Source organism: Corylus avellana, chromosome ca4 (assembly GCF_901000735.1).
Source record: "Corylus avellana chromosome ca4, CavTom2PMs-1.0".
Taxonomy (NCBI): domain Eukaryota; kingdom Viridiplantae; phylum Streptophyta; class Magnoliopsida; order Fagales; family Betulaceae; genus Corylus; species Corylus avellana.
This window is the reverse complement of record NC_081544.1, coordinates 20,498,400-20,508,921: the sequence shown is the minus strand read 5'-3', so window position 1 is coordinate 20,508,921 and position 10,522 is coordinate 20,498,400. Positions and strand designations below refer to the sequence as shown.

Here is a 10,522-nt window from a genome sequence, read left to right as displayed (position 1 = left end):
TAAATACGAACATGTGCTATTATTACCTGATAATTCTTTCAATAAACTAACAATTCGTATTGCTATTCCTCACATATGGTGGCAAGAGGGTCTTGTGATTTTATCATATCCCTCAAACAATTCCAACATTATTATCTATTCCAGCTCTATGTTACATTACACTTTGCATAAGTGAAAATTTGAAATAACATGACGATGAAGAGAAAATGCTAACCTCAACATCCATTTTTCATGATTTTCCGTATCTGTGCTATGGATAATGGAGAGAAGCACATCCTGCCTCTAACCTGGTAGCTTACGGTCAAATCGTGCTTTTTATTCACTTCACATGGTGGCAAACATGTGGTTTCATAAATATGTCACGGTAGCTTGGCGCAGCGGCGAACATGTGGGGAGAAAGGGCATCTGTGTTCAAGAGGCAACACCAACTGCTAGATTGCCCATTCGAGATCTGCTGCCAATGCCAACGTGTTTCATGTCCTTTCTTGCCAACTCATTGCTACTTGTCTGGGCTCCCACTCTCTGCTTCCCCTCAATCCTTTGGCCTTTTGTCACCTTATGACTTTCTGATACACAACCTTTATGCAAACCAGTATCCTTCTCCTTCTCTCGTTCCTTCCTCCCGACAACCTCATTTCCAGCTGTAGCTTCTGGGAAGTAGCTTCGGTTGGTAGATGGAGTCTGAGAGATTGCACTGCCTTCAGAGTGCTCAGCTGTAGGGCAGTTGGTCTCATTTGAGGCATCAAGTGGTTCAGTTGTGTTTACAGATTCACTGGTATAGAGGGCTTGGTCATTTCCTGCCTTAGAACACGATTTTGATCCGGCAGCAGCTCTACTACCTGGACTTGTTGACTTAGTTTGTGCTTTATTACATTTGTTGTTACTTAATACAGCCTGAGAAATAAAATGTCCTCCAACATCAGCAAACTTTTGGCTCTATTTCTTTCCAAATAAAAACTGAGGGCTCATCAGATATAGAAAAGAACAACTTTGGCTCTAATGGAAGAACAAGTAATGTAATCATAATCAAGGAAAACAATCCAAAACATAGATCAACAAAGGCCCAACACTGTAAGTGTGAGAGAAAAGTATGTTACTAGCAATATATCGCGAGACAATGATATTGACATGCTGGAAAAAGTATGGTTTCCTAGAAGCACTTCCTCACTTCCTAAAACTCAATTCAGAGACAATCATTTTAAGGGCTCTTTGCTCTTCCTATGGATAAGAAGACAAAACTTAACTGTCATAAAACATTTCGCATGATATTTCTTTTCTTTTCTTTTCTTTTTTTGACAAAACATGATACTTCTACAATCATTTTGGGTGATAAATTGGTCTTCACACATTTAAGTCAAGTTTGTCTCAACTAGATTCCAAGAGAGAAATTCTTCCCTTTCATGCAATGGAAGGCAAATAAATGGATTTAGTATGTATGGGGCAGTTACTAGGTAACTAGGCCATTAATAAACATTCTATGTTTCAAAGAAAATCTATCTAATTTAGAGGAAAACATCATGTGACTAGTATGGAAAACACTTGGAAATAAGAAGTGTGTGAAAAAACTCTTGAATAAAACTAATGGGATAAGCATTGTCCTAATTACTCTCTGTGTGTGTGTATTATAATTATATATATTCTATAGTTCCCCAAATCTTCCCGTAATATATTCACACAGTTTTTTTTTTTTTTTTTTTTTTTTTGTAAATTTTTCCATCAAGCTCCTGTTTTGGTTAACACATTTCTTACAGCTTCAAACTGTTTTATTAATGTTCATTGTCATGTGATCCCAGCATGTTAATAAAGAAATCCCAATAGAATCTAATATCTTCCAACCCTTTGAAATCACAAGCATTAGCTGCAAGCCAATCTCCCTCTAATTTCACAAGCTCGTGGGTGAGAACTATAACCACTTTGGGCATCTTATATGTCAAACATGAAGAATAGGATTTTTTCTAGTCACATAGTATATATAACATAAACAGATATGCTGGGTGTAATCCTGCCTACTGAATGCATATGGCAGTGTTTGTGTTTATAATTCTATTGAGTTTATCATCTATCCAAGATAGATACAATTGAATTTAAATTGTAACAACTTAAGGCTAAGATGTGCTCTGCTGTATAGTTATCACTTATCAGTTGGTTGGTGTTGATAGTTATCATTATCTGATCCAATACACCCCCTCAAACTTGACGGGGGTGAGTGAGAGTTGAGGTTGAATTTGAGTAGAGAGAACCGTCAGAAGCCAGTGATTTGGTGAGGATATCTGCGAGCTGATCCTTACTCGATAAGAAGCGGACATCCAATGCCTTAGCAGCAGCACGATCCCTGACAAAGTGATAACCTATTTCTATATGCTTTGTGCGAGCAAGAAAAGTTGGATTTGAGGTAAGGTAAGTTGCTCCGATGTTATCACAATGTAATATAGTTGCGCAGGGAAGTGAAAAACCAAGCTCGCCCAATAGAGACTATATCCAAATTAGTTTAGCAGAAGCATTTGCTAAAGCCTAATACTCTCTGTACTGGTGCTAGATAGAGTTGGTTGCTTCTTCGAGCTCCAGGAGAGGAGATTTCTGCGAAGAAACATACCGTAGCCAGAGGTAGAACACCTGTCATCTGGGCACTCTGCCCAATCAGAATCAGAGTAAGTAATGAGCAGCCATGATGGTGATTTGTGAAAATAGAGACTGATTGAAGGTTGATTTCAAATAACGCACAATGTGAGGTGGAGGAACTGGTATTGCAGAATCAGCAGTAGCAGGTGATGAAGGAGTGAAATTCTCAGAAGAAGTGGCTGGTTGTGCAAAAGCTGCAGGAGCAGAAGGGGAATACTCAGGGAGAGGTAATTGGGATGGAGCAAAAGGAGGATTAGGTGATTGGGATGGAGCAGAAGGAGGATTTGTACTATTTCCCAATGACTCTAGTGGACTGGATGTGGAAGATATATATCGTGAGGGTCAAAGTACAAGAGTAGGAAGAGGGACATGGGATGATGCCTCGGCTGAAGATGACTGAGTTGCTTGACATTGAGCAAAAGAAAATGAAAGTTCATTGAACACAACATGTTGAGCAACAAATGTTCGTCCAAAAGGAACATGCATATATTTATAACCATGGCGATTCTTACTATATCCAATGAATACACAAGACTTTAATCTCACGGCTAGTTTGCGGGAATTATAAGGCCTGAGAAATGGCCAACATTCACATCCAAAAGCCTTTAAAAAGGAATAGTTCAAATGGGGAATTGTGCTGAGAGACAAGAGATGAAGGCAATTTATTAAAAAGCATGTTGATTCAAATGCCCCATCCCAAATAGAGAGAGCAGATGCATGGGCAAGAAGAGAAAGACTAGTCTCAACAAGATGCTATAAGGCCTGAGAAATGGCCAACATTCACATCCAAAAGCCTTTAAAAAGGAATAGTTCAAATGGGGAATTGTGCGGAGTGACAAGAGATGAAGGCGATTTATTAAAAAGCATGTTGATTCAAATGCCTCATCCCAAATAGAGAGAGGAGCAGATGCATGGGCAAGAAGAGAAGACTAGTCTCAACAAGATGCCTGTTTTTTCTCTCAACTGAGCTCATCTAATGTGGTGCCGCAGCTAAGACAATAATAACCTCCCATTGAAAGAAGTTTTTGCTGCAGAGGACGAAACTCTGCTCCATTATCACTTTGGACACAAGCAATTTTGCTGCCAATATAATTCTCAACTAAGGATTTAAAACCCAGAAAGCAGCAGTGAAATCAGATTTTCTTTCTAAAGGAAATAGCCAAGAGTATTTACTGAAATCATCCACAATACATAAAGAAAATCGTTTATTATTAACTGAAATAATGGGGCGGGACCTCATACATCCAGAAATAACAACTGTAATAGAAGAGAGGAAACAAAAGGTGAATAGCTAGGTGAAGCCTATGACTCTTGCCTTGTTGACACGGTGAGCAAATTGGAGAAGCTTTGGAAGAAGACATGGGCAAATTATTGGAAGTGATGACTCTACGAACAATCTAAAGGAAGGATGATCCAGTCGATGGTGCCATTGATCCACCGAGACCCTCTCACCCAAAAAAAAAAAAAAAGCAAGGTGAGGGTGGAATGTCCTTAACACATAAAAAATTAGGATGAAATTCGATGAAAACATTGTTGTCACGTGTGAATTGATTTATAGAAATAAGGTTCTTCTATATTTGAGGAACAGGTAAAAGAGAAAGCAACCAAAATTTGTGCTTATGAGAAGGCAAAAGTAGCAAGACCAGTATGAAGAATGCGCAAACCTTGACCATTGCCACCACAGATTTGCTCATTGCCAATATACTCTTTAGCTCGCACATTGAGATTGGATAAATTATTGGTCAAGTGGTTGATGGATCCATTATCAGGGTACCATTGGAAATCAGGAGCATTTTGAGGTGTAGTCATATAAGTAGCAAGTTGGTTAGAGTCACACTAATAAGTGTGATCAAATCGGTGTTAGTAAGAAGCTGTTGTATGGTCAGATTTAAGGCAAACGTGGCAAGTTGGACAATTTGTGGCAGAGCTTCCTGTAGATGGGAATGAGGATGGAGATCCTGCCCCCTTCCTCTGCCACGCCAAGAATTCTGATTGCGAGGAGTAGTACCTCCACAGAGGAAAGAGAGGAGCCACAAGCTGGCCTTCCTTGAGCAAAGTTGTTGCATTATGCAATATTGGCAGAGGGGATGGAGAGATCAACAGCTGATTGATGTTGTTCAAGACGCAACTCATGAGAGACAAGATGTCCATAGAGATCATCGATGGAAATGGGATCAATTCGAGTAGTTATAGATGTGACTAGCGGATCATGCTCAATGCTTAAGCCAGCAAGTATATAAGAGACAAGTTCAAATTCATGTAAAGTTTGACTGATGGCAGCCAATGTATATGGGATTTTGAGCCTTTTGAAAATAATTAGCAATAGGAGTAAAACCTTTCTTTAAGGTTGCTAGCTGATATCTGGTCTTCCTTATACATGCCTTCGTTGGAAGTAGAAAAGCTTCTCAAGAATTAGCCAAACTTCTCGAGATGAATCTAGGCCAACAACATGTGCTAAGAACCCTTCAGAGAGGGAGGAAATAATAGCACCAAGGATCATCTTGTCTTGAAGATACCAAGTTTGGTATGCCGGATTGGCTACCATTGAACCGGCAGTGGAATCAGGTAGAAACTGTGGTGGGCAGGGTGTTGTTCCATCATCATAGCCAAAGAGACTTTGACCTTGTAGATAGGGAACAAAGTTGTCCCTTTCATAGAAGGTAGTTTTCACAGGTAAGTTTGAGGGCAATGCGTTGACTAAGGTTGTGAAGTGGTGTGGTGGTGTTGAGAGTAGAAGAAGGAGAAGTTCGTGTGGAGGAGGTGGCGGCTATTGGAGCAGAAGGATGTTAGTCGAATTTTGACTCTAATACCATATAACATAAATAGATGTGCTAGGTGTAATGCTGCGTACTAAATACGTATGGCAATAATTTTATTTATAATTTTATTGAGTTTATCATCTATACAAGATAGATACAAATGAATTTAAATGTAGCAGCTTAAGGCTGACCAAGTTATAACAAAAATATTTTTTGATAAGTAAATCAATCTCATTAGAAAACAGAGAGGGGCACAATCCATGGACAGTATATAGAATAAATCCCCTATAAGAGAGAAAAAGAAGAACAAACGTCCAAGAATTCTGTAAAACTAGAAAAGTGAAGACTATTTTTTTTTTTTTTTTTGATAAGTAAAAAAGTGAGGACTATTATATGCAGCCATCCAAGAATAAAGGAATTTGAACATAACGGATTTCAGTTATGGCAAAAACATATATGTACCTTCTTCCCATCAGACCCTGGAGATACAGCTACATGATAGAAAGAAGGCATAGGCATTGCTTTGAAGTTTAGGCTTCTCCGGAATTGTTTTATCTCAGCTTCTGTCTTTTCCTGCAATAGGAGTGACCCGTGAAGTTTCTTATGACCTGACCTCATGAATTGGTAACATATATAATTGTGACAACAAAATTGATGGATGCTATTCGATCCATATCTACTTTGGCCTCGTTCACGAAATGAAAATAAGATGAACCTCACTAGAAATTTCACAAGTTAAGAATTAAAAAGTGTTTTTAACAATACCTCGTTTAAAAAGAAAAGAAAAGAATCTGAGACTTGTCATCAATTTAATTATATGATTTAGAATCTCATAATTGCGTCATTCTCCTGAGCACCAACACAGCGTCACAGTAGCTTGAATATATCATTATCTCTTTTAAAGTAAAGCAACACACAATGAAATTATCAATTAATTTTTACTTAATGACATAAAGTATTAATTAGATAATTTCATATACCTGTGTTTTTGCTTGGATCTGATTAATCTCAGCCTCCTTGGCATGCATTTTTTTCTCCAGCTTCATATAGAACTAAATTAGATGAGCCGAAGGAACAAAGGAGTAAGTTATTCAGGTCTAATCCCTAAAATCAAAGCAAAATTAAAATCAAAGTTACAGCATGCTTGCTTGCCTCTTTCCTCCTTTCCGCTCGTTCGTCGCTTTTGAAACTGAAAACTGCAGCACCTAGTTTTGCATCTGCCTTTGTTGAATTCACAGTATGATCAAGCCTATAACACAAAGTATATGAAAATTCATAAGGTAAAAATATTGAACAATAAGAGCAGTACTTATGATATTTTCAGTAACCTGTTTCCTCTTTGATGTCCACTTGGTTCAGTCTTTGTTGAAGAGGACTGGGATTCACCGACTTTCTTTCTCCTTGATTCTTTTTCACCACTACAACAAGAGAAGAATGAGACTTGAGATTGAATCAATAAACCATATAGGTTACCCACTTTCAAGAAATAATAAATACCTTTTATTGTCATGAATTAATTTTGCCTTCCGACTTCTAGAATCCTGTGCAAAAAGACCAAGCAATAGCAAACAACATAAGAAGATTACTCAGTAACCAGGTAATAATGTTGATGAATTTTATTATAATGCACTGTCAAAAAGGTCATTAATATTGCTTATAAAAGTACCTTGAATTGACTTTTTGATATATTTTCAGACGCTTACCTCTAAGATTGGAGTTCTGTGTACAGCATGTGTAGTTTGAACATCAACTCTTGCTGAATTCTTTTCTAAATTATTTCCTAGTGAATTCTCCCTTTCCTTTCTACTTGGTTTCTTTGGAGGATCTTTAGATGAAGCACCAGAAATGTCTCTCTTGACACGGACAACATTGGCCTGAGACTTCACTCTGGGCTTCGAAGGTTTGGTTTCCGTTGCAGCCCTCAACTACAGTTAGAACATCAAGGAGTTCAGCCAAATGACAAAAATACTTCAAAAAAGCTTAAATAAGTGCATCCATAACATTGGTGCCCATTTGACAATGATAAACACCTCCAGAGCTAGTCTCCATATGCTATTTTGCAATTTTTATTTCAAATAGTGATTGGGTGTCCACCATCAAATGATAGCTTTTGACAAACAAGGAACTATTGGTAAGGAACTAAGAATTGCTATTTTGATAATATTCTTGAAAATCCACACCTTTGGAGAAGGATTTGGTGAATGCTCCAAGCTAGTTATGTCAACTGTCACAGCTGGTCCAGTCTTGGGGGATGGATCAGTGCCTTTTGATGATTTTTCAGCATTTACTGTATCACAATCAAAGTTCTGATTTTCTTCAATCCCTGGTTCGAAATTAGCTATGGATTTATATGATTTATCAGCCTTTACAGCATCACCATTAGGACTGTGATCTATTGTTATCTCAGGTCCATCATTAACTGAGAGAAATTTGTCACAGTCAATTTCAACTTGACGTGTTTCCTCAGCATTAACATAATCTACCAAAACATCAGCATTATTCAAAGCAGATTCCATCTGAGGGACAGAGAATGAAAAGCCTGGATTTTTCATTTCACATCCTGTCACTTCGTACTCTCCATGATACTCAGAACCATTAGGGCTCTCATCAAAGAGAGCATAGTGGCTACCTTCATTTACATGCTCAAATTGTTCTCTGCTCTCCAAGACATCCTTTTCACCAGTTTGATATTCTCCATCATTATGGCAATCAGATGAATTTGGACAAAGAAGACCCTTCTTCCTGAAATGAGCTTCAAAATAAGCTTTCTTCTCAATAACTGAACCCGGTTTTGAGCATTTCTCAACCTCTTCAAGGTACTTGTTGTGTGAGAAAGATGATCTCCTCTCCCAAGATAAGGGTTCATTTTCAAACCTTCCAAATGATATAGAACCAGAGTGTAGAGAATCTGCCTGCTTATGTCAAAAAAGTTCTGTTATAAGAGAATAGGTGGAAAAGCATATCCAAGAGAGGAATAATAGGAGTCTATTTTTCAATTCAGCCGCTCCCCAATGATGCAAAATTTCCAAAAACTTTGGCAATAGCCTCAAGCTTGCACAATTCATTAGCAAACAAGTATTCTTGTGGGAGGTAGTTGGGTACTCAACAATGTGAAGTTTGGTGATTCAAAGTTTATTTAAGACAGTGGACTTAATTGTATTTTCATTAAAAGCAACATAAGCTAGAATTTTTCAATTGCATTACTCGTATTTGTAACAGTACCTGAATGATCCAGGAATCTTTATGAACTGCGTGTGTGTGTGTGTGTATAATATAATGACTATTGTTGACAAAAGTTACAGCAAGTCTCGTTTTAATTTCAAAATGGGAGACATAATTCTGTTTTTGTAATAAGCATTGCCTTTATCCATTCCCAGACCCTGAATAGCTGCTGTGACTTGACTTTAGATTGTTATGTGTAAATATGTATGCACGCACAAACACCTGCTAATTAAGTACAATTTTATTGAATTAAAGATACAAGCCAGTAAGCGGGAAAAGAAAAACAATTATTAGATATACTTGTCACATGGAAAAAGAAGTATAGAAAAAAAAAAATTAATAAACCCAAAGGGCTGCATTTTTTGCTGCATTTTCAACATGTACAGAGCAAAAAACTCCATTTGTTGATGGTGCGAAATAGATCCAAAGACAGGGTCAACGAAGCTAAATAAATCAATGGACTATCTTGACCCCCGAAGGTGAGTTATTATACGTGATAGGAATGGAATACAAAGCCATTTTTTGCAAAAGCCAAACATCTCAAGAAAGAAAGTATATCTCATTTTGGCAACCAATCAATACACATTAAGCGAATGAAAGAAGTATTTATCTATCTATTTGGAAGGACAGGTGGAAAATATTAAAAACTAGGCATATGGAGCCTATTACAAATGCAGATCCTTTCATCATTCGTAAATAAATTGATATGAGTGGGGAGGAAAAAAAATCCCTACAATTCTGGAATCTCAAATTTCCACTGCTAATCGGTCATTCATCCAAGATTAAAATTCACGTACCATTTCTCATAAATTAGAATTCCTGATAATATGTAAATCAATTAATTCAAAAAAAAAAAAAAGGAATGAAAGTAAAATTTAGATCCTAGGTTAGAAAAGAATACCTGAAAGCTAAAGCTATACGATTCATCAATCTCTCCCGCCATTATCAGCCAAAATTAAGCACCAAACACTACCTAACCACCACTCATCAAAACAACAACTCGTCAATAAATCTTGTGAAGCGTCAGTTACATATCCAAAGTAATGCAAATTTCAAGAAGCAATACTATAACTGACCAGTGGAAAGAAGAGAGAGAGATTATAGTGAGTACCTTAAACGCGCATTTTAGGCTTCAAGCTTCAAATCTATGAATAAAACAGTTTGTCGTAATAAATGGATGAAAAGCTTGCGATTCAATGAATCCAGAAGGAATCTTGAGCAAGCGTGTTTGAGAGTAAAAGCACAGTCGTCCGTTTTCTTCTTTTTTTTTTTTTTTGCTCTTTACAAAAGCTGCGAGATCTTGACGAGAGGCTTTTATCTCACTCTCTCACTGCTTTTACTTCTCCAAACCAGTTTTACAGATTAGCGTAGTTTTTTTTTTGAAAAAAAATCCAATCCAAGTCTTATAGAAAGCGGTTGCTTAAAAGGCGTTGTCAAGTCAGTCAAATCATGTGCTGGTTGTCTTTCTTTTTTTTTTTTTGTTCTTTTCTTGTTCCGCACATAGGCCAAACGGGACGCTCTCTGTTGCTCCGTCACATGGGATCGTGAGGTGCCGTTGAAGTCGTGGGTCGACATTTAAGATGGCGTTCGCGGGAGTCACGGAGGAGACGACTGAAACTGACGGCGGTTTTTAGTATAAGATTGGTGCAGTAGGGTGCGTCCACGTGTCCGCTTCATGTACTGTTCAGAGTTCCAGCTAAGATAGGAGGGCTGTTTGAGATGAGAAATTGGAACTCGAGTCCATTGTCCTTTTTTTAAGTGAAAAAGAGAAAGGAGATAGAATAATGTGTTCTTTAAAAAAAAAAAAAAAAAAAAAAGAAGAAAGAAATTTCAGAAAGCCCCCTTGAACTTTTAGCTAATTTGAAAAATCTCCCTTAAATTTTTAAAACTCTCATTTAGGCCACCTAAACTTTGATTTTCTC

General features: G+C 37.5%; 1 protein-coding gene and 1 non-coding gene across 4 annotated transcripts; both read right to left on the bottom strand.

The window, feature by feature from the left end:
* LOC132179262 (protein WVD2-like 7) lies at positions 1-9,955 on the bottom strand. Of its 3 annotated transcripts, none has more exons than XM_059591950.1 (10): positions 9,712-9,955; positions 9,502-9,573; positions 7,559-8,293; positions 7,082-7,303; positions 6,876-6,919; positions 6,707-6,796; positions 6,531-6,627; positions 6,359-6,430; positions 5,841-5,951; positions 1-894 (listed from the first exon to the last, which is right to left on the bottom strand). In XM_059591950.1, exons 2-10 carry the CDS (start codon positions 9,541-9,543, stop codon positions 412-414), a joined length of 1,896 nt encoding a protein of 631 aa, XP_059447933.1. In that variant the 5' UTR covers positions 9,544-9,573; positions 9,712-9,955; the 3' UTR covers positions 1-411. The 3 variants fall into 3 exon arrangements, with proteins under 3 accessions (XP_059447933.1, XP_059447935.1, XP_059447934.1); XM_059591952.1 differs by having other exon boundaries at positions 6,359-6,418; XM_059591951.1 differs by having other exon boundaries at positions 7,559-8,290.
* Positions 4,749-4,882, bottom strand: LOC132180170 (small nucleolar RNA Z247). The gene has a single exon (XR_009440062.1). It is a non-coding gene; the product is annotated as a small nucleolar RNA Z247 (small nucleolar RNA).
* Positions 9,956-10,522: the final 567 nt, after the last annotated feature.